This window comes from Perognathus longimembris, chromosome 6 (assembly GCF_023159225.1).
Source record: "Perognathus longimembris pacificus isolate PPM17 chromosome 6, ASM2315922v1, whole genome shotgun sequence".
Lineage (NCBI taxonomy): Eukaryota > Metazoa > Chordata > Mammalia > Rodentia > Heteromyidae > Perognathus > Perognathus longimembris.
In genome coordinates, this window is record NC_063166.1 from 4,605,409 (window position 1) to 4,629,646 (window position 24,238).

Sequence of the window (24,238 nt, forward strand, 5' to 3'; positions counted from 1 at the left end):
GTTACATTTTTCCTTTTCAGACTTTAAAATCTCCGCTTAATTCTTAACACAATCAATAATTTAATCTTAAAGGCTTTATTATTTGACTTCGTACACCGCCTTTTCCACGAAGTCATACTGTCTTTAGTTACCAAGCAAAGCTTGGTAAAGGCCAAACAAGAAAAGAAAAGCTGGGCCATTATTGTTAAAACCTCACAGTCAATGCCTGCTGGGCCAGACCTGGTTTACAACCCTAAAGGTCTGCCTGGATTGAATCGGTGATTTTTGCTCTTTGGCATTGGGCCTCCGCCAGTCTCTATTTCTACCCGTGGCCCGGAGTTGGTACTGGCGTTTGATGCTTGCTGAACATTATGACTGTCGTCAGCAAGAAGCAGCCAGGGTCTAGGGCTGGTTTTATTGCCACGACGACTCTTCACAGCCACGAGGAGAACTGCTGGTCAGCAGAGGCTGAAAGCTGAACAGAACTGCACAGAGATTTTTCTCAGTTGCTCGGAACGTGAACAAGCTACCAGTCGTATTTCATTACAGGTTTGTGGATTCAGCCGATGAAGAATCCCTTATCAACACCTAGCATTGTGTTCAAGTAATGTTGCTCACGGAGAAAATGGAAAGAGATTATCTTTCTGTTAGGAAAATAAACAAAACAATGTGTCAATAAATGCAATCATTTTAAGCAGGCCTCTGAAAAAATATGATTCGTTTAGGCCAGCCCTCCACAAAGAAATGTTTCCTCCTCTTCCAATGTAAATGTGATTCCATAGATCCTATCTTATCAACCCCAGAACAATACTTTTCAGATGATATAAACCCATTTTCCCAAAGGTTCTCCTAAACCATACCTCAACTTATCTCCCATTTCTCACACTCCCAACCTAGAGATAAAATATTTTGTTTTCAAACACATAAAGCACAGAGTTCCCTTCTTGGGTTTTTTGAGATGTTGTTTTTAAATCTCCAAATAACATTTTTTTTTAATTTAAAGCTGCTGGAAGGAAAAATGTTACGAGAGATGTTTAAGTAAGGTGGGAGGAAGGCCCAGATGGGAATGGTGCAAAGAATTCTGACTTGTTGTTCTTGCATGTGGATTCCCTGTTTAGATCTCCTAATGCCTTCTATGTGGAGTTGTGCTTGCCTCAAAATGGAACCTGTGACCATAGAATGATCAGGCCCACCAGGCATTGTCAACTAAACTACCTATTACACCACCACTCCAGCTGCAGTGAACTTGATTTCCACTAGTCACCCTGTAGGCAAACCTCAGGCTTCCAGGCAACCCTGAACTGTTCCTCCGAGGGGAAGGAGAAATTCACACTTCACGCATCGTGAGCAATCAGCTGGATCCTGGGGTGTCTCAGCCTCGACAGTTGTCTAACCCTCTCTGTCCCGTCCAAGATCAAATCTGAGCCGGGCACTGGTGGTGGACGCCTGCGATCCCAGCTACTGGAGAGGCGGGGAGATGAAGGAGTGTGGCTCCTAGCCAGCGAGGGCACCCACGTGGGCAAGACTCCATCTCAAAAATAGCCAGCAGAAATGGGCTGGAGTTGTAGGTAAAGTGGTGGGTGTCGCGTACATGTAAGGCAAGGTCCTGAATTCAAGACCGGGAATGGTTTTTAAAACTCTAGGTCCGCAGAAGACTGATATTCCAGCTCAAAGACAGTCTGAAGATCGTTCCTCGATGCACAGGAAGACCTTCCTGACCCTCTAAGCTCTTCCACGTAATGGCGGGGTCTGCCCATGTCACGGGGGACAGGCGCTTTCTCCATCTGCTATGCACATGTTAACCTCAGCCAGACTCACCCTCATAGACATACCCAGGATAATGCTTAACCAAATACAGAGACATCTTTTCCCTTGTCTATGTTGGCATATAAAATCACCACCACTGGGATAAGTAGACAACAAAGTAAGAGATTTAAATGTAGACAACTAATCACATTGAATGTCTAAACACCAGCATTAAAAGACAGATGTAAAATAGAATTAAAGGCTTCATTAAACACATAGTACCTTCAAAACACCCCTTTAAATATAGAGACACAAATAAGATTCCAAAAAAGTGTTATAGCATGCCAAGACCAATCTAAAGAAATCTGGGGTAGTTCTATCAACACAGGAGAAGATAGATGGCTAAGCAAAGTAAATCGTCACTTTGGACCTTATTTCACAAGAATAAAGGCATAATTCACCAAAAGACACACACACACACACACACACATAGTGTGGCAGAAAGTTCACATCAGGACCTAAGATTCCACCTTACGAAACTTGAATTTTAAAAGAACAAATTTAAGAAAAAGAAAGGAAGTACTAAATGTAAAAATAGGAATCAATGAAATATACACAGAAAAAAACCAACATAGAAAAACTCAATAAGACTATTAATGGTCACTAAAATATTTCCTGAATAGAAAAAAAAAATAGTCCGCAGAACTGTGTTTCCAGTGAATTTGCACCCTGGTGAAATACTGAACAGTAGGAATGGGTATATTTATAGCTCCGTAAATGTAGACCAGTGAATTAAAATTTTAGCTGGGCATTAGATCATTTGGGGGGATGGTTTAACAAGAGAAGACAACTCAGTACTGAAAAGAAATGAGCTGTTGAGCCATGAAAAGTTAGGGCCAAAACGTAAGTGTTCACGTGAAAAGAGCCGCCATGAAAAGGTTCACTAGCTTAGAGGAGTTGCAATCGTCAGAGGAGGAAGGCAAAGTAATCATCCAGGCTTCGTAACAAAAGTGGAAAAAATAATACACAACACTTCATGATGCTTGCCAAGACATAAAATGAAAGGATCTGTGGCACATGGTTCGAGCTATAACACATTCTGAAAAAGACAAAACTATAGAGAAAACAAAAAAGCCAAGAGCCAGTGGCTCAAACCCATGATCCTAGCTCTTCAGGAGGCTGAGATCTGAGAATCATGGTTCAAGGCTGCCTGGGCAGCAAAGTCCATGGGAGACTTATCTCCAACTCATCACAGAAAAAGCTGGAAGTGGAGCTGTGGTAGAGTGCAGGCCTCAAGCAAAAGAGGAACTCAGGGACAGTGCCCAGGCCGGGTTCAAGTCTCAGGATTATGTAGGGGGGGGGGGGAGGAAATAAAGTTAACTCATTGCCAAAGATTAGGAGGGAAAAGGGGGTACAAATGGGGTGTGCAGAGGATTTTTTAAGACAGTGAAGTTTTTATTGATGCTACCACAAGGGTGGACATAACACCAAGGAGAGCCTGGAGGTGAACTATGAACCCTGAGTAATGAGCACGAGGCAGTGTGAATTCACCAGTTCAGCATTCTGGTAGGCTGGCACTGGCAGAGGAGTAGGAGAGGAAGGTTGGGGATTATAACAACTCTCCTTCGACTCCATCTTTCCTGTGACTTTAAAACTGTCCTACGAGCCAAAACTTGTAAATGAGGAGCAAGAATAGTATTACAAGCTGGCAGTAAGCAAAGGAGAGATAAACAAATAGGTCTTTTAAATATATATAATCAAAGAGCATTTGCCCAGGTGTCCAACACTGAAAGGAGAGAAGATGTCACTTATGGTGAAAACAGTCATTAATGTTCAACTCTGTGGGGGTTTTGTCTGTTGCGAATAGAAAACTCATCTAATGCTGATGGCTCACGCCAGTGATCCTAGCTGCTCAGGAGGCTGAGATTAGAGAATCACAGTTTGAAGCCAGCCTGGGCAGGAAAGTTTGTGAGATCCTCATCTCCAATTAACTACTAAAAAGCTGAAAGTAGAGCTTCTGTGGCTCGAGAAATAGAGCACTAACCCTAAGCCAAAAAAGAAAAAAAGGCTCAAGGGCATCACTTAGACACTGAGTTCAAGCCTCAGGACTGGCATTAAATAAATAAATAAGAAAAGTTAATGCAGGACCCATCTTGCCCCTACCCTACTCTCATGGGCCTCTGCCTAGCACCATTCTATGAAGGTGTGTCTCTAAATTCAACATCTGTCCTCATAGAATTGACTGTGCTCACTACTGTGTCACTCATCCTACTGGGTCTTACGTAATGCCCTGTGCTTTTCACTGAGGAGGTAGTTTCCTTATTCAGCAGATGTGAAAAACGGAAGTTCGCATCGTTGGCCAACAGTGTCTTTGTTGTAAAGCCCTTCAGACACCTGTGGCTAGGTATTAGAAGATGCTGTTCCTGAGACGGGAGACTGCGCTCTCTCCTCACCATCCCACATTTACGCGTCTGTCAGAATCAGAAGCTCATCTTTGTCTAGCTGAGCAAGCACGGTGGGAAGTGTGGACTTCCCTGGGCTACTTCACTTCCAAATGGCTGTTTTCACCAAATAAACCTAGCAAAGTTTGAGCGGGACTCTTACTGAGGGACTCTGCAGGTCACGGGGGACGTGTGACCACGCCGGTCGACCACGCCGGTCCTTTCAGTGGAAGTTACGTGCTAATCGTCTGTCCATGTGAGCTCTTCTGGTCTCTTTCTGGCATCTAAAGAATAAAGAAATGTGCTAAGATAACCATGTTCATAGCCTCATTAAGTTTTCTTTGTTTCCAGCTGTCATTCTAAACTGCAAGGATTGTTTTTCTTTAATCTTTGTTCTTTCAAGGTCGCTATGCACTGGTACCCCAAGAACAAAGAGGGAACATGGGGGGGGGGGCCAAGTGGCATGCAGAAATGTTTGGGATGTGACATTACATATAGGAATAAAGCGTTCAACGCTTTGTGAACACCAAAGTCACAAGTATTTAGAGACAAAAATACAGCCAAAAGTCGATTCCAGGTCGTAAAGTGTTGGTTCATTTTCTTTCTATTCTTGTTCTCTTTTTTGAAAATGCCCATTACTCCCGTAATGATTTTTCACATCAAAGAGAGTGTTCAGAGAGAAAAAAAAAAAGAAGCTGAACATTTTGGATGATTACCTAAAGAAATCAGAAGAAAAAGTAGTTTTGCCCCAATTACCTGGCTCACTCTGCACTCGCTGGTGTGATTCAGTCTTCACAGCCCGGCTTGGACGGTCTCCCACCTGGACTCGATCGGGCCTGCCAGCCGGCTCTCTCTTTCACGGGAAAGTCACGGAGCATGGGCCCAGCAACTCGCTGAGTCCGCCGCACTGGTGGGGGCTGGGGCGTCAGCACTGGCAGCATGGCGGGGACGCTTTGCAGCAGGTCTCTCGCGATCGCACCTGAGAGTCGAGGTTCCTTTCCACAGGTCACTCCTTGGCTGTGTGCATCCAACTGGCCCAGTCCACTGTGGCTGTTTTCCCCAGCATCCCTAAGGTGCTTCCACATTACGTTCTGTTTTGTCTTATGGATTGTTTATCTTATGCTCTGACCCTTCTACAAGTACACACACACACACACACACACACACACACACACACACACACACAATATACCAATTTAGTCAATGAGATTCCCCTACGAAAAGCCACTAGAAGAAGGGTAATTCAGAAATGTGATTGCATTGCTAATCTGTAAGGGGGGGGGATCAACTTTATTGATGGATAATCTATTTATTCCATGTGGAAGGAAATAAGCAGAAGCTACATGGCATTTAACCACAAAACCGTAGGACAATCTACCACTGAAATAGAAGGGAAGAATTATAGGCTAGAAGGGAGCAATGATAATTCATAAATAAATCAATCTATTATCTATTGATAATATGTAATATCATTAATTTGGGACTAAGTAATGGATAGATGAGAATGTTTTCTTCTTTTTCTTAGCCTTTCATTGATTTTTCTTTTAGGAAATAAAATAGAAGATAATTTTAGCAAAGGAAAAGAAAAAACAAAGACACACACAGGTTACTTAGGTTCAATACATGAAGAAATAGGATGGGAAATCAGCCATTATGGAAACTGGCACTTTGCTTTATATTTGCACGTTCCGTACTTGTTTCTTAAAGACCTAAAATGTGCGACTATCATCCACTTGTGCATGGATTTAGGCTGCTGGGCTCCAAGAGTCCCCAGCAGATTCAGCTTTTAATTGGATGCTAAAAAAAAAAAAGTCAATTGCAGCCATCAGAAAGTTCAATATTGTAAGTTAAGGAAAAAAAAAAAAACTATCCTTATCTAAAGAAGAAAAGCTAACAAGACTGGTGCGGCAGAGTGAAGGGCTGTCTGGCTCGGAGCACCAACCAAAGCCTTTGCAGGCTGATCCACGGAGAACTTCCATCCCTCCAGAGTGCTGTCCACCCCTTCCCCATGGCTGCAAGAGCGTGAAGAACACATATCCCTCTATTTTCTGAATCTTCTTCCATCTGGGCTGGCTATCTGATCCAATTTTTTACCCTTATTTTGACTAGTGGGCATTTTTCTTGGCCTTGTCTTTACGCTGTGTCAAGTAATGTTGTGAAAGAGCATGACCATTTTCAAAGGAGACAGAAACACTCAAAATGAAGGGGTGAAGCCGGTACAAGATTTGCTGGTTTATCCGGCAGATAACCTGTTGGCTTTTTTTTCCCTCTCAGCTTCCTCGCAGGGGTGGTATCATCTGCAATGACAGGATATCGTACGAGTTCATCACAATGGCTATTGACCCTAGAGGGCGGCCATTCTTTTCTGGATGGGTTCATTTACTTTCTGTTCCCAAATGCAAGTTGAATGCTGGGGACCGTGCTGCCTTACACTGATCTCCTGACCACTCGTGAGTCCCTTAGTTCCTTATCGTCAACTTCTTCACCCTGTCTCCTGGGGCCTAGGCCACAGACGAACACCAAGGTGAACGTCAGGCCCAGGAGAGGCAGGTATTGATAGTCATTTCTAATAGATAATAATCAAAACAAAATACCCCAAAAGGTAATGTACTTACTTGCGAGGCAGACTTGTCACCTTCCCGCCATTGAACATGGAAGTCTAATGACCCCATCCAGCCTCTGTTTCCCCATCGGCATTCAATATATACGTCCTCAACAGCCTGCACCTTGAAGCACACAGAACTCCCGTGAGCAACGTCTGCAGAAGTTCTTCAAACTCCTTGCCAGAATGTAAAGTCGAAGTGCACCTTATCTCTCGTGGCAGACTGAGCAACCATGTTGGGGTTTGGATGTAAAGGCTCGTGGGTTTTGCGCTTGGGCCCCCATGCCATGCTGAGTTACAGCTTTAGAGTCATGACTGGATCAGGAAGACTCTGACCTGTTAATGGACTGATCTACTGATGAATCCTTCCTGTGATGTCATTATTGGAAGGCCATGGATATTAGGATGTAAGATTTAGTCAAAGGCTGCGGGTCACTGGGGCTGTGCCTGTTTCCTAGCCACCGCCAGGCAAGGCACTTTACTCCGCCATGTCTTTCCCCGATGTCCTCGTGCTCTGTCCTTCTGCCACCATGAAGCTCGGCCTCGCCACGGTCCAGAAACAACGGAGCCAGATGCAGACCTAAACCTCTGAAAGCACGGGTCCATGGAATCCCTTCTTCCTGTAAGCTACTTTCTCAAGAATTTCCCAGCTAATTTACCAGGACTTCCTGTACGTCTACATTCTTGTCGCAAGAAAGTTACACAGCAAAAGCATAGTCGATTCACATTAAGAGTCTTGGGATGGAAAGCTATCCGGGGTATTTAATCCAATCGACATGTAACCAAAACTCCTCACTTGCAAAGAATCAGTACTTTCAAGTACAATGGCTCAAGCCTGCGTTCTTTGGTACTTGGAAGATGGAGATCAGGAGATCTCAGTCCAAGGCCAACTCATCCATAAACGTTGGCAAGACTCGATTTCAGTCAGTGGCTGAGCAGAGCGGCAGTGGCAGCCAGCTGTGTCCTGAGTGATCCATGGAGGTACAAGTAGGCCAACTGCAGCCTAGACTTGCTGGAGGGAGGGAGGGAGGGAGGGAGGGAGGGAGGGAAGGAGGGAGGAAGCCATACTTAATTTTGTGATGTTAAAAGTTTTGCCTTTCATTTTAAAATAATCTTTTCTGGGCTGGGGATATGGCCTAGTGGCAAGAGAGCTCACCTCGTATACATGAAGCCCTGGGTTCCATTCTCCAGCACCACATATCTAGAAAACGGCCAGAAGAGGTGCTGTGGCTCAAGTGGCAGAGTGCTAGCCTTGAGCAAAGAGAAGCCAGGGACAGTGCTCAGGCCCTGAGTCCAAGGCCCAGGACTGGCCAAAAAAAAAAAAAAAAAAAAAAAGGAAATAAATAAAATAATCTTTTCTGTTCATTGTCAAGAGAAATGTTTTAAATTTCTGGAAACTTTTCTTTTGCTTAACACCAACCCCCGACCCCCCGCAAGTAAGTCCTGTAGCTCTTAAATATCCTCTTCACACAAGGACTCGGTTCTGAGAAGACCAGCCATGGAGTTGGGCGAAATAACCCCGACTTCTCGGGGCTATTTTATTTACACATTCTGAGTCATTTCGACTCACATCGGTAAATTGGGGTTTAAATTAGCCAGTCTCTGTCTGGGCGAGTTACGCTGTTCCTAAAATGGAACGCGGCGAGAAGGGGTGACAGCCATGTCGAATGGCTCATCGTCAGCCGCCATCGGGCGTCCTGGTCGCCTGCCAAGTGTCGACAGTGCCGGGCTCCCAGCCGCACCATCTCATTTAAAGGCTTCGTCGACTTCTGGTAATCTTCCCCAGTTACTGAAAATTATTGATCGTGTTTCCACACATCTCGAGGGAGTCGGCCTCTCCTCCAGTGTCGCCATGGACACGGGGGGCCAGCGTGACCTGCGAAGCGAGCGGCGCCGACGCCTGTTAATGTCCGCTCTCCTCCGAGTTGAAGAGTTAGACATCCCCAACCCGGGCCACTTTTAATTTGTTCTTAAAATAGGACACACACTCGTGGATGAACGGCTCACATGCGTTCCGGTCACCGACAACGAGCAGCCCTCTAATTGCTATCAGGAAGACAACAAAGTGGTGAAGAGAGGAAGACCTCGATGGCTGAAAAGAGAGAGAAGCCACACAGGAGCCAAATGAAGCGGAAGGGGCCTGGCGTCGAGGGGAGCCGCAAGCCCCATCCCCCCTCCTTGGCCGCGTGAGATGATGGATACAAACGGAGCACGCGGGCACTCAGCTCTCAATGTGCTCCTCCTTACAGGAGCGAGCTCAGTGCAGGACACTGGCAACTGCAGGCAACTGCTGAGAGGGAAGAGAAGATTTGTGTGACATTTACAACTGATCGCTGGTGGCTACCACGAACCACAGTTGGCCCTTCGTGTTCGTGTGGAGTCAGAGGAAGACTTTGGGATAAAGGAATATTGTGAAGTGTTCTCATCTGTCTGGACCACTTCAAACTTTTTTTTTTCCAGATGAGCAAAAAGGCTGCTTTTGCTTTTTTACCATTCATGGATTCACCACGTTAGCACTGTTTATTTCCTTCAAGAAGTGTTTCCTTTTGCCTTCACGGTGTGGCTAGGTGGAGCGACTCAGCCTACCTCAGCTTGTGATATGTTTTCTTCTTTAAATTTTCCCATGGCACAGGAGACACAGAGTATTTCCTTTCACTCGACAGGAAATATTTTAGGAGTATAAATTGGCCTGGTATCAAAAGGAAGTCCAAGAGGAATGGAGAGAGAGAAAGAAGAGAGGAGAGAAGGAGGAGAGGGGGGAAGGGAGAGAGAGGGAGGAGAGAAAGAGGAGAGAGGAGAAAGGGAGAGGGGGAGAGAGGGAGGGAGGGAGAGGAGGAGGAAGAGAGAGAGATTCAAGGGAAGTACTCTTTGACAGATGTTTCTGGAGTCCCACTGTATGGACACACGTGAGGACTGCGTTTCCAGACCTTCTGTGGGTCTGCACAATAAATGAGGGGAAAAAAACAAACCACACGATGGAGACCTAAGAATGTTGTGTGACCAACTGAGAAGCCCATCCTGAATGAACTCACACGTGAGCAAGTCATGAAATATATAGTCATTTTTATTGCTAAAATCACAACCATCATTTTATGTACAGTGGTTTAAAAAGATGTACACCCCTGTGTGTGGCTCCACACAAACACACACATAGTAATACCGATGAGAATATCCTGCCTGGTGGACAAATAAGGCATCTAAAATCCTAGAGGCTACCTTTATTCATGTGAGGTCTAAAATAATCAACTCAAGTCACTTTGCTTCAGTTCCTTGTCTTTAGGAAAACTACTATTAATAAACCACCTCCAGTTTCTCCTCCGACCACACTCTTATCCCTACTCCCAGCCCTCCCCCTGACAGAGGGACCTGACTCTGGAGCCCCAAAACACAGAGGGCCACGCAGAAGGAGATAACTGAGCCACAGGCCACAGAGTCAGTACCCTCAGAACTAAAAAACAGACCCCGTGCGGGGTGCTGGCAGCTCACGCCCGTCATCCTAGTTACTCAGGAGGCTGAGATCTGAGGATCGTGGTTCAAAACCAGCCTGGGCAGGAAAATCCGTGAGACTCTCATCTCCAATTAACTACTCAGAAAAAAACGGAAAGTGGCCCTGTGGCTCAAGTGGTAGGGTTCTCGCCTTGAGCGAAAACAGCTCAGAGACAGTGCCCAGGCCCTGAGTTCAAGGCCCGTCTCTCTCTCTCTCACACACACACACACACACACACACACACACACACACATCATAGGACAACAACAACCAAAAAAAGCAGAGCAAATCCAGCAGGGCCTCACCAGCCTTTGGGCTTGGCAGCCAGGCTATAAAAGGCCTGAAGAGAAGCCATCCTTGTCAAGTGTTGGATAGGCCAACCAGAGACACCTCTTCACAGCCTACAGATCAAATGTCATGCTCGGGTTTCCTCAGCTCAGGTCTCCCTCCTGGGAGGGCGTTTTCCCAGGCCTGGCTGACCAGCGCATTCCAGCATGTTTGCCACATCCTCCTTCTGGAGAGCACCTCTCCATCCCGGGGGGGGGGGGGGGGGGGCCGGGGGGAGGGAATGGTTGGAACGCTTGTTAGTTGTAAGAATGCAACGTGGACATCAGCACAGCTGGTGTTGTTTTTTGGGTTGGTTTTAAAAGATTTGTACATTTCATCCTGCAAGCATCCTGGGAGGCGTGTGCAATGGTGATTGATTGACAGATGAGGAATCGAGATGCAGGGTCCTGGTGGAGCTGGCCAGCGTCACCCCGCAAGCTGTCCCCCTAGCTCTCAGGATCTGCCCCGGGCCTTCTCCACCATTCTCCCCCGGCCCTAAACCCGGTGCAGTGCAGGCTGGTGGGATCTGCAACGCAAGAGGAACCTTCATCGCTCTTCCAACCTGGTGTCTTTGACCCCAGGAGATGGTTCAACCCTATACTAACCACTCTGTTAACTCCTCGTTCAAGAAATGGTTGGTCCGTAACTCAGAGAAGGAAGGGATGCAAAAGAGTGTGTAGTTCTGCGAAATAGTGAGGGGGGATAAACCCTCTGCCGCTCATTTATACCAGAGCAGAAAGACTAGAAACCTTCTCCAGAACAGAACCATTACCAAGGCTGATGGCCCCTGCCCGTTACCTGCGACTACTCATGCTTCCGGTGACCCTTTCTTAGCTTAGTGGCACTCCCTTTGTAGTGACCTGGCTATTCTTTCCCCCTGGTGTCACCGACATGGATGTCAGTTTCAGGGCGTGGTTGTGAGTAGCCAGCTAATTGGCCACAACCCTGCCCACAACTTACTTAGGAAGGATGCTGCCCCCTCCCCCGCCCTCCCCCATGAGGGAGAGGCGGGCCTTGTTGCTCTGTGATTTCAATCAAGTCCTCCTTGTTAACAATGGGGTCATGATACGCGTCACCATCCAGGGACAGATGGAACTCAGGTGTGTGAGCAAGGGCGTCAGATCAGGTGCGTTCTGTATCAGGGCATCCTCTCACAGAGGACACGGAATAAAAGCACACATATCTACTCGTGTGAACGCAAGGAACACAGGCCTAGAGAAAAGGACACATTTCCATCTCAGCACAAAAGGCACTAAGGAAGTGTCCATTTTGAAAAGGTATGTTCCTCTGGTACCCTCCTACCTCGCCCCTGACCCCCACATCAGGTGACAGGCAAGCACAGTCTCAGGGGAACAGTAAAGGACTCAAGGCAACTCACAAAGGAAGCTTCTCCTGGTGTTTAATACTCACATTTTCACCCTCAATGATTCATTAATCTTGATCCATTGGTTGGACTCAATGATGCATTCTGAATGGGGGGGAAATGGCAGAGTTGACATTGAATAATGATACTGGGACAAAGGAAAGATGTTTATTGGTATTTATACACAGCCTGCCTGAGGATAAACATGAGAAAATGGAGACATAAAGAAAGAAGCTCCCAAATTGATATGGCCACAGAGAATCAAATTATCATATGTCACTCGATGTTATATTGCGAGCAACATCCTTATTTTCATGCCTTACAAAAAGAAAAAGAAGCAGAGCTTGTCGGTTAAGTAATGACATATTTAATTGATTGCAAGATACATTCCAACTTCAGAATTGTCAAAAGGTGAAGAGCAAGCCTGTCTTAACACTGATGAGCTGTGGTACTAAAGGTCCAACTAAGCAAGCAATATCCTACTGTAAATGGTGGTTCTCATAGTACTTAAATAGTTTGTTTCTAAGCAGTAGATCTTAATGTTAATCTATCAGTTGAAAAAATATCTTCCAAATAATACAGAAATGTGGGCAATTACAGCTTGTGTCTTAAAAGACAGATGGCCAGGCCAAAAGTGTTCTGGAAGATCTGTCACTTCATGGTTATCAGATGCAAGGGAGAGTCCTGGGCTGGCAGAGCCCTCAACACGTGGAACGGAAAGGGATTTTCGAGGACAAACGCAGCAGCAACGCTCACTAGACGCTGTGCTGAAAATGAACTGTACAACGTGGGGGGGGGGGGTCAGGAGGGAAAAAACCTGGGCGAAAAGGACTGAAGAGGTGACACTGTTCCAAAGGAAATGTGCTCACTCCCTGACCTAGGTAACTGCAACCCCTTTACCAACGGCATCAGCTTTACAATAAAAATAAACGCATTTTAAGAGTGTGCATTCCGATCTTCAGCAGACGCAGAATACTTCAAGTTGAGAAAACAAGGAAATCAGTGAACCTAGAATGCCTCCGTTCGATTTGCTCGCAAGTCCTGAGTCCTGAGCTGCCTTGCTGGGGTCTGCGTAACGGGAAACGCCGAGCCTCCGGCGCGGTGGGCAGGTGAGCGGGAACTTACCGCCGCTGCCCCCTTCCGCCTCCTCAGCGAAGACATCCTCATCCTCAAGGCATCTCTTATCTGAAAAGCAACGACCGTGGGAGGGCCTCAGACGCCAGGGAAACCACGGGAATCCCGACCCGACTCCACCCCTGAATCTCGGGGGCCGACGACATCAGATGGAATCACTCAGGTTTAAAAAGCACACACTTCCTCCCGCTGGGGACAGCGTATTGTTGGATGAACAGTGGTTTTGGGTTGTGAACAGTAACCCGTAGGGCGAAAGCCGAGCTGCAGTTCTAGCTCGATGTAGGACGGATCTGCACTGTCACCATGGCTTTAGTCTTTCACGGACAGCACTCAGGCACAGCTCTCCCTGCCCGCTCCAGAAATCTCGACCTCTCTCCCGGCCCGCGGGCTGGTGCCCACATCATCCTGAACACCCCGAGCTGCCCCGGGGCCCCATGCCGGTCAAAACCACTCCAGCCCCCGCAGGAAATGTCAGCAGTGATGCAAATTACCTTGTGGTCCATGATGGTTCCGAACAGCAAGATGAAGAAGCCCTGTGGGGAAACACAACACAACCGTGAGGGGCCGCTTTTCAGACAGCATCCCAGCCGTTGTTTTTACCCTGTTCCTCCATGAACCTTGAAGGCAGCATGCGCCCAATACGGACCCACAGACGGGAATAAAGGTGCGTTGCTGGGTATGCCCTTCGAGTCTCCCTCCACCCCTGGGTGAGGGCCACCCCGGGGGACGGAGCATGTGGGTTGTTGGGGGTTTGTGAAATAAGTGACTACAGACATCCAGTCTTTGACTTGATGAAGTGTTACGCTTCCTCCCCAGATATTTACGTAGCTAATCTTCCTGGTGATACACGTGTCATAGTAGCCTTGACACTGAAAAATCGTGATCATGGAAACTGTCTTAGGAGAAGGAACCTTCTGTTCTAGGCTTCCTACAGGTGAACTTAACACTCTCTAAATCGGAAGCTCCAGGCTCTTTTCTGGTGGGAGAACTTTCTGCATAAAAGACAGGGAAATCTACAAAAAAAAATCTGGTTGGTCAAGAGTGTTTCCATGCCATTGAAGGATAAAGAAGCCTGGTCAAGTGGCCAGAAATCAATGTCTTTTAATATACAAGTCTGAGAAGAGAGATTTCCATGTAACTGAAACTGTTTGGGCCTTTTTCTTCCTATGAAGAAAAGAAAAACACAAATTCCCTGGGGGGGGGGGGAACAAAAAACTACAGAACAACAATTTCCAGCAGCTTCATTAAGTTGTAAAGTAAGAGGGGAAAAAATGATGAGACTGTCATTAGTCACTACAATATCTTCAAGAGTGGGGGAATTTACGTGAATCTAAGAGCTTTTGAGTTTAAAATAAACAAAAGCACACCAAGGAAACAAAAAAGAGAGGCTTAGGCCAAAGTTTTCTCTGTACAATAATGCAAGAGGGTAACGAAAATCAATGTGCTCTAGACCTAGCAAAGAACGATGAGCAGAGTCCTGATCGATAAACGTCTGGACCTGGCATTTTTACGTATGTGTTTTTATTATTTAAAAAATAATTCCATGGCTCTTATTAAGATGTTGTGCAGAGGAGCTGCCATCTCACAGTTCAGGGAATGAGTACATTCTTTTGGACAGCGTCACCCTTTCCTTTCTCCAAGTTTCCCCCTCCCAACCCTGCCCACGAGTCACAACAGGCCACTTTCCACATAGTGTCTACTGAACTGCGTGGTTGGGTTTGTTCTCCTTTCCTCCCTCCCTTTCCACACCCCGCTGTCACCCTTCCTGAAAGAAAAAGAAAAGAGAAAAACAAACAAACAAGCATCACCACCAGGCTGTTTTACCTTCTGAACCACGCCTTTGAGTACTAGTGACACAATAATGGAAATATCTTTGCCGATTGGTTTAAATAGTTAGGATACTTAAAGCAATAGCCAGAACACTTTTTCCACCAGGTACAGATAGTGAATATTCCAGGCTTTGAAGGATCTACACTACTGCAACTACTGAAATGTATTTTTGCTGCTCAAAGGCAATCAACGAGAAAAGGTCAACAAACAAACAGGAGTGTGTTCCAGGAAAAACCCTATTTACAAAAACAGTTGGCAGGCTGTAGTTTCCCAACCCCTAATTAAAACATAATTAAGATTACAGAGATGCCAAATTTTCTATTACTTATAGATACAGAAAACAATCTGGCTAATGACAGCCTTGCAAAAGGTGCAAGCTCAGTAGCAGGAAGGAATAAAACCACTGTGAAACAACTTTGAGGCAGTCTTGCCAACCCTTGTGTGGTTGAGTAGGAAAAGACAATAGAATTCATTTTAGATCCCTGTTTTTATTTTTGCAGATCAAAACTGACTCTCCTCTAACCCCAGAGCCTACAGTGAGGCCTATTGCCATGACGAAGGACTTACAGCACGTATTTCACAGGGAATAGCAAGGTGGGAGAACTCCTGATTAGTTAACATCCGATGGTCAGGGTCATCCTATTGAAAAATGGCTATTTCCCCCAAGCTCCCAAGCTACTGAGAAAGGATAAAATGATGCCTGAAGGCACAGTGCCAGTGTAGCTTCACCCCTCCCTCACCCAAGAGCAGTCCTTCCTAAGGAGAGGTTAATTCTGGCACTGAACCTGCAGGAAGAACACAGGCCAGGGAAGAGGAAAGGAAGGGAATTCTCACCCATAGGCACTGATCGGCTAAGTCCAACCCGGCCACCCAGGGACAGACGGAGAGACACTACAGTCAAATAGGCCTATAATGCTGCTGAGCACAGCCAACTCCAGGAATGGAAAGGAGGGGTGGTGTGCTGTTCTGCTTGTGGCTCTTTTCTTTTTCCCTTTGGTTTGTTCCCCTTTGTCACGGCTCTGTTGTTTGTTTTTTTTTACTTTCTGTGCCCTTTGTCTTGTATCAAAGTTGATCTGATGGGGGGGGGGGGCGAAGGGGAAGCACGGAAATGGTGGGACAAGGGGGGGGGGGACCACTTCGGGGGTGACACTGGCCAGGCACTGTGGGAAATGAACTTGACAGCCTGGAGGAGAAGGGGGCAGGAGAGGGGAGGCCCTGGGGGGGCGGGGGGGGGGAGAGGGAGGGAGGGAGGGGGAGGAGGGGGCCGGAGAGGGGAGGCCCTGGGGGAGAGGGAGGGAGGGAGCGCACGCACCTGGAGGCCGTTGAGCAGGGCGAAGACGAGGTGGAAGGCGGCGGGCGCGCCGTCCACGAGCGTGGCCACGCCGAAGCCCCAGGTGAGGCCCAGCAGCGGGGTGAGCAGGGCCACGTTCTTGCCGACGCGCAGCGCCCGGGCGGCCAGCCGCGCCTTGGCGCCGCCCAGGGCCGGCCGCTGCGCGCCCACGGCCACGGCCAGCGCGGCCAGCAGGTTCACGGCCACGATGGCCAGCACGGGCGCGGCGAAGGCCAGCAGGGCGCGGCTCTGGTCCCAGTCGAGCCAGCAGGCGTCGCAGCGCACGTAGCCGCCGCGGGGCTCGGTGACGGCCACGGTGGCGAGCGCGATGGCCAGCGGGCAGCCGTAGCCCACGGCGCAGCCCGCGGCCGCCACGCGCGAGGGCAGCGCGGTGCGGAAGACCACGAGGACGCCGTAGGCGAGGAGCAGCGCCTTGAAGAGCATCCAGAAGAAGGCGGCGAGGTAGAAGAGGTGGCTGAGGAAGGCCACGGCCACGCACCACGCGTGGCTGCGGATGTCGGCGTGCGCGCCCACCAGGAACCACAGGTCGGCCGCCAGGAGCGAGGCGGCGATGTTCACCAGGCACACGTGGCGCGCGCGCGCGGCGTCGGAGGCGGCCACGCGCGTCCACACGGCGGCCTCCACCAGCAGGCAGAGCGCCAGGCTGGCGATGGAGGCGCCCAGCGCCGCGCGCGTCACGTAGCCCAGCGCCTCCTCGGCCACCGAGCGCGGCGACAGCAGCACGGAGAAGGACATGGCGGCCCCGGCGTGCTCGCAGCAGCAGCGCACGCGCCCCGCGCCGCCCCGCAGCGTGCGGCAGGGCCGCGGGTCCCACCGGCCCCCCGGGGCGCGCCAGCCCACGCACCGCGCCCGCGCGCCCGGGCCCTCGGGGAAGGTGAGCAGCACGTGGCGCGGCCCGCCGGGCGCCGCCTCCCCCGCCCCGCGCGGCAGCGCCAGCGCCAGCACCGCGCCGTCGGGGCCCCCGGGGAGCACGGCGCCCAGCGTGGGGAAGGCCAGGGCCACGGCCGCGGACGGCGGCCCGGGGGGCAGCGCGCGCAGCGCCGCCGCGGGGAGGCGGATGCTCCCCAGCTCGCGGCCCCCCGGGCGGGCGGCGTCGGCGGGGAAGGCGAAGCTCCGCCCCCGGGCGGCGTCGGGGGCGCCGGGCAGGGCCGCGCCCCGCGCGCGCAGGAACGGCCGCTCCACCGCGCTCTCGGGCGCCCCGCCGCGCAGCCGCAGGCGCCCCGCGAAGGCGCTCACCGCCGCCAGCAGCTCCTCGGCGCCCGCCCCGCGCGCCGCCGGCAGGAAGGTCCAGTTGGCCAGGGCGTCCGGGCTGAGGATGTGGTTGGCCAGCTCGCTGTAGCTCTGCGGTGGAGAGAAGCAGCATGGAGTGGCCCCCAGGAAGGGGCTTCGTTGTGGTGTTACCAGACACGCATCCCACCCGCCTTCATCATGAGATCTGCAACGGTCCCCCCTGCTTTTCATCTTTACCTCCTCATCCCCCACGTGTTCGAATCTGACATTAGTAGGGAAGGGATGTCACCCATTGCTGAGATGGACAGGCGGGCGGATGGATGGATGGATGGATAAGTATATAGATACATGGATGCATAGACACATAACTACTTAGATACATAGACGGTATTGTAGATCACATGAGAGGTGATATGCTATGGGTGGTATAATATGAATGCCTGTGTGTGGTAGGTTCCTATAAAGCAATATGCTATTGCTATCCATGACTATATTGTTCCAAGGCGGCTACATCTGAGGAAAAGCCATCTGCCCTGACAACATGTCGAATTAAGTGCTGCAGTGCAAATGTGTGGGGTCCTTTTGACCCCCTAGAACCATCCACCTGCCTTCCACTAAAGACCTGCCACCAGCCACCAACTCTGAGCACATTAACATTTACCTCAGGTTCGGGAAGACCATTAGCTAGGGGGAAAGCAGATTTTCACACTGCTAAGGGCCAGGGTTTTATGGAGACAATTGTCGACGAGGTGGGGCTGACTCGGAGGGTCTCCACGTGAACTGAACTGTGCAGCACGTGCTCTGGAACTTACATTAATTTTTTTGGTTTTTGGTGTTGTTGGTTTTTTTTGGCCATGCTTGGTCAACACTGTATGTTATAAATCCACAAAGAAAGTTGGATTACTGTGTACATAGCTGTGATAGACACATATCCACATGTTATATGTACATATATGCACATACACACATGCATACGGATACACATACATATATACGCATGTATGTGTCACACCTACGTTTGTTTGCCGACTTTACTATTGTATCCAAGGCAGTATTTCTAAATCGCAGGACAGAGAAGCCCCGTTTCTCAGGTGAGGGGTGAATTACCGTGTCATCGAGGGGCGGGGCAGCAGATTCTCTGTCAATCTAAGCCTGAGAAATACCACACACGGAACCCCTCCATCCCTCCCTTCGATAACAGTGCTCATTAGCACACCCAAGGCACGGGAGAGTCCTGACATGCGGACACCTGCTAACTTGGTTTAACCCTGGGCTGCAGGTCTGCTTTGAAACCCAGCCTCTCCATGAACATTTCTCTGCACAGCTGGGACCCACAGAACACTCCTTTGGAGACGCTGGAGTCGACTCGAGTTACCATTATACATTTTTAGAAATCCTCTCATCTCTTGAATTCTTCCATGAAGTAGAAAGAGTCCAGGTGCAACACTGAGGTGGAATATCTGTGGTTGTTGCTACAGTATGGTTGTCCTGGTTTTTACCCAAAAAGTACAGTTTGAACAGCTAAAGCATAATCTTTAGGGGAAAAACAAAGAAATGGGTTTAATAACATTAACTAAAATACCTCCATTTTCTCTGGAGTGACATCATCCGACAAGTCCGCAGAAATGTTTTTTAGTAACTCCACTATAAAGGCAATGTTCCCCGACGTGGTCTCCGATGACGTCACAGCATCGACGATGCAGGAGTAATCCAGAGGGCAGTTCTTCTGGATTCCCTGGGTGACATTCTCAATGGGCTGAGGAGCTCGAAAGTCAAGAAGGTGCAGGGGAATCGATGATGAGGCTAAGGACAGGCGTGATGCATCATTTGAGTCCTGTTGTTTGAAAATAAAATAAAACCAAACTTGCTGTCATTTTAAAAAACAACAACTGACTGTGTACCTAACACATGTGAGAGTGAGGAAACTAAATAAATGCACAGACGAGGCACATGGAGGAGGCAGGTAGAGAAGGAAGTGGCCCTAAGGGCAAGTTGGCTGCTGAGAAGGAAAGGAGAGAGAAGAAATGATTGCCCAATAGAAAGACGTAACAGTGGATAGTTTAACTGAGATATTTTGTATTCACTGATTACAGTTCCCTTCCGATCACATCTCTCTTTTGGTCAAGGTGTTGAAAGCACCAGGGAAAAACATCATCTCTAATTTAATTCTAGATGGATAGGTTACTAACTGGTACAAGAAGCCTATGAATTCACTTTTGAAGGTGACAGTTTAGCTGGGCACCAGCAGCTCAGGTCTGTAAGGCAAAGACCCCTTCGAACCACAGAGCTGGGTTGGGCAAAATGACAGGCACCTGCCATCCTAGTTACACGGAAGTTTCAACTGGGTGGATCACAGTTCTAAGCCTGTCCCCAGCAGACAAGCTCAAAAGACTTCATCTCAACAGAGAAAAGCTGGATGGAGCGGACCCTGCCTATTACCCCAGAAATAACAGGAAGAATAAAACAAGTGAATGGAATCCAAGCATGAACTCAGGCAGGATGTGGAATCCCATAGCAAAAAAACTAGCACAAAGTAGAGTGGGAGGCATGACTCAACGGGAGAACACCTGTCTAGCAGGGGTGAGGCCCTGGGCTCAAATTTTACTGCAAAAATAAAAAGCGCCTATTTAACTTCTAAGCACTACTTTAAACACTAGTGTAAGTCTCAAGTCCCCTTCCCTCGAGGAAACACATCAGAAGAAGAACAGTGGAAAGATCCGGGAGAGAAGAGTCTGGAAAGGAAAGATGGCAGGAGAAGAGGTGTATTCCACCCAGTCTAGATGTTCTGAAGCCCTCTCCTGAGACTTATTGTCATGCAGAATGGATCAGAATGAAAGAGTCCCCATACCTCCCGGGGGGTCTTAGCTGGTATCCCCAGTAATACGCAAATGTGTCATCACCCTAAAAAGTGCTTCCACGGAGAGGCTGGTGCACGTCTCAGTGGATTTTTGCCACTTGTTTTGATGACAGGTAAACTCGACGTGTCCTCGAAAGTGCTTGGCACAGGGCTGACTGCAGGTGGAGGAGGAGACGCAGGGCCCGTGGCATCTCTCTGAAAGAAGAACACAAAACCAAGTGAGAGACATGATGAGCGTGCCCACCGCCTAACTAGGGCATGGACCTCATCCTGGAGATTGTTGTGGTTGGCTCCCCCGGGGGGTTGACAGTGACATTCCACCATCTCTACTGCAAACCCCGGAGCTCTCGGGTGGCGGGTGGAGCCGGAGGCCAGGCAGAGCAAGCAGCATGTGGGAAAGTGGCATGTGACATCAGACGGGCTTGCTCAGAGGGCCCAAAGTGGGGGGAACGGCAGGGAGGACAAGAAGGAAGGTTCAAGTCGTAAAGACGTAGCATGGGAGCTACCAGAAAATGATGACGAGATTTGTTATCGACAGTAGCATACAATAGGAACCAACAAGCTTTCCTGCAGAAAACGGGGTGAAGATAAAATACAGGGGGCCTGTTTCAAATACGAATTTTCTTTTCAGATATGGCCACTTACCATTCACCAGAGTTATTTTTCAGTCATCATGAACACTGAATTAGCAAATGCTGAGCCACTGTGACAGTGTAAGGTGGATGCTTTCATCGACTCGTCAACCCCTGGGCTGGTTTCATGTGTGTTTCTGTGTCCGCGCGCTTTGTTTAATGTGCATGATGGATTCTGCACATGGGCAGGGTGCGCTCGGGCATGCGCCAGGTTTTCCCACCACTGTCTCCTCCATGAACTGTATCACAGCCAGCTTTGGTTTAAAAAACACTGGACGGGACTTTCATGCCCTTCGCTGCTTGCTCTCCGCCTGTCTGTGAATGACACCCGAACTCTGAGGACTGATGTGCGCATTACAAACCAATGTCAGTAGGAAGCAGATTTGGAAACACAGCATCTGAAGAGAATGTGGATGGATGGTAAACTTCAGCTAAGTAATGCATCGTGTAGTCGTGTCTATATGACCCATGCAGTACTACTCACTGTTTATCTGAAATCTAAATTTAATTAGGTTTCCATATGTTGTTGTTGTTTTTAATTTTCTAAGAATGGCCACCTAAACCAGAGAATAAACAGGTAAGGCTCTGCGGCTCTTAATGCAGCTCTGTAGAATCTACTCCGCTGTGACCTTTTTATTGTGAAAGCAGCCAAAGACAGTATGCACATGAGTGGGAATAGCTGTGTGGCAATAACACAAACACTAATGGCACCTGAAATCTGACCCATGTAACAGAGTGGATTAGCAGGAGAGAAGACGGGGTGAGGGGGTGTCTACGAATAAGGTCATTGGAGCTATCCTGAGAGAGTTGTCATATCACAGTGACAGCAAAATTAGAAAGCAGATGATGCTGAGAGCTCTAAAGTCACTGAACTCCATAACTGGTGTGGCCGACGGACTTAGAGTCCAGGGGTGTGCCCGTGTTCGTGACTTGGACAGCTCTGCGCATGATTCTGTTCCCGGAAAAAGAAAACCAGTGGGCTCACTCTTTTCCTTGATAGCCACCAAGCACACCTACTATTTGTTGCAAGTTAGTTATTATTACATCTAGCCGGAGATGATGATGCAGTGTCTTCCAAGTCTTAGGTCATCTAAATGGTTGTGTGTAAATATTCAGCATCGTGTGGATCAATATGGTCATGCCTACTTGTGCAGATTAATTACCTTTCTCACCTCTGCTTCCCCAGTGCCATAGTTATAGAGGGATGTGTTTGCCATCAAAAGTACACCTGACCATGGCTGTGCATAGTTCAGTTTTTTCTGGTGCTTGGGTGAGAGCCACATTATTTCATTATATTACTCCTAAGGATTTCCTCTTTCGTTCACTTCCTATTTATGTAGAGAGACGAGCATCACCGCCATCTTCTTCATCTCACTCTGCTTTATGAGACCTCGTGCACAGGTGTCCCACACACTTAAGCTGATGATACTTTTGAAGGAAGAAGGGAAGTTATCTTGTCCTTTTCCTGCCCTGAATCCTGTGAGCTCAGCAGTTTCAACAGAGGTATTTCCCTTTGGGGGGTTCAAGAATGAACATTTGACTAGCATGCTAAGGCACGTGTGACTATTATTCATCAGCGTGTTTCCTCGGCTATGTGATTGACGAGGCATCATCGTAAGAAATCTATCAGGGCTAGCGACATGGTAGCACCTATCTGCATGTATTCATCAGCTAGTAGAGCTCTTGGTCTGGGGACATGCCACGTCCACGCCTTCCCTTTATTCTTGCCCTGTCTCTGCCATGCCACGCACCTTGTGTCCTGCCAGGCTTAGCATCCCCTTGCGGGCTTTGAAGTTTCTCTCCATCCTGAAAAAAACATAAATTCACAAGGGTCATCTTTCCTGAGGGACTCTCCTCTCTTTCCTCAGTCAGAGGTGCCTGGTAAATACAGAGGGAAAACGTGCTCAGGACTAGGAAGAAATCTATGGCTGACCCATGGGATCGCATTGTGGGAACTTGGGGGAACAGTGACTGAGAACACACGGTCCTCTGGTGAAGGCCAGCATCTTGGAGGTCACTTGAACTCTGAAGGTCAAGTGCGTGGACTTGTACAGCTCTCGTCACAGTTTAAGTGTCCAGGAAGAGCTCAGGGATGGCAGTTGTATCCCCTTGTGTTCTGCCTATATACTGGAAGATGAAAGACAGCTAATCTATCTCCCCACCACTATCTAGCCTCAGAAAGGAATTATGAGTAGATAGTAGACCCGCACATTGGGTTGCGATAACAGGATCGTAAATCTCTACTTCTATTGTACCGTATTGTCTTTCAAAACAAGCCTCGTGTTATAGATAAGAAAATCAAGTGTCAGGAAAGCGGAACAACTGGTGTAACAGCAAGAAGCCACGTGAAGATCTGAGTCTAAGTTGTCCTGCCGTGGGGCCTCTGCTTTCTCCTGTGATGATGGACGGATGCCTGTCCACGGTCTCCGCGGCTCCCAAAGCGGTCGTCCCGCTGTCCTGCCACTCTGGGGGAGAGTTCCAGCCCCCTCTCCACGTTGTTTCCCTATGCTGCCTTCTCTAGAAACCTATTCTCCATAGGATCAAATGACAGGCACTTGAAATTCATTGAAAATTGGCGGCTGCTTCATCCTAATGCTGGACCTCCGGGGAAACAGAGGGGTCTCGTAGGGACGGAGCCAACTCACTTTTAGGTGAATCGTAGATCTAGAGTGAGAACTTTCAATGGCCGGAAAGAGCACCAAGCAGCAAAGCAAGGCTGCCTGGGGCTTCATTTTCACACATGAGGATTTTAGCCTGCAACAAAGAAAGCAGATCCAGCCTTAAGTGGCCATTTCACAAAACTAGCAGAGTGCCCAGCAGGCTAAACATCTGCTTCTGGAGGGTTCCTTTACACATCCACACCAAAACCACCCGCCCCGGGCAGTGACGCCAATACCTACGGACAACCCAGTTAAGATTCAAAACAGGACAAAACCACTGTCCCTCCACTGCTGCCCTGCCTTCAACCCAGAACAAGGAAGATGGCTGTACCTTCCAGACTCATAGTTCACAAAGCACCTCCCCATTACTTCATCCACAAGTCTCTTTACTAGGAACACTTCACACAAAAAGAAAAAGGTCTACTCACCAATCACTACTCTAAGGCTTCCTGTGTATTAACTCATTTAAATCATAGTCGTCGTATGTACCACAAAATTAGGAACTATAAGGAGTGTGTTGAAAGCGGGTGAAAATATTGATGGGATGACAGAGAGCTAGATGCATTGTGCACAGAAACTGCAGGAAAAATCCAAAACAT

The 24,238-nt window shown here is 48.5% G+C and overlaps 1 protein-coding gene across 1 annotated transcript; it reads right to left on the reverse strand.

Moving 5' to 3' along the window:
* Positions 1–12,002: 12,002 nt before the first annotated feature.
* On the reverse strand, positions 12,003–23,746 carry Adgrf4 (adhesion G protein-coupled receptor F4). The gene is made up of 8 exons (XM_048347540.1): positions 23,625–23,746; positions 22,731–22,785; positions 20,391–20,542; positions 19,073–19,324; positions 16,222–17,601; positions 13,571–13,612; positions 13,071–13,130; positions 12,003–12,050 (listed from the first exon to the last, which is right to left on the reverse strand). Exons 1-8 carry the CDS (start codon positions 23,709–23,711, stop codon positions 12,003–12,005), a joined length of 2,076 nt encoding a protein of 691 aa, XP_048203497.1. The 5' UTR covers positions 23,712–23,746.
* Between the last annotated feature and the right edge of the window lie 492 nt (positions 23,747–24,238).

Bases quoted from the DNA above. Each gene is read 5' to 3' on its own strand.
- Adgrf4 (XM_048347540.1), bottom strand. From the start codon at position 23,711: ATGAAGCCCCAGGCAGCCTTGCTTTGCTGCTTGGTGCTCTTTCCGGCC. The intron at 19,325-20,390 runs GTGATGACACAT...TTCAAACAACAG, and splicing joins CCGTGGAAGCACTTTTTAGG to GACTCAAATGATGCATCACG. The intron at 17,602-19,072 runs GTATTTTAGTTA...TCTCCACCGCAG, and splicing joins TCACTCCAGAGAAAATGGAG to AGCTACAGCGAGCTGGCCAA.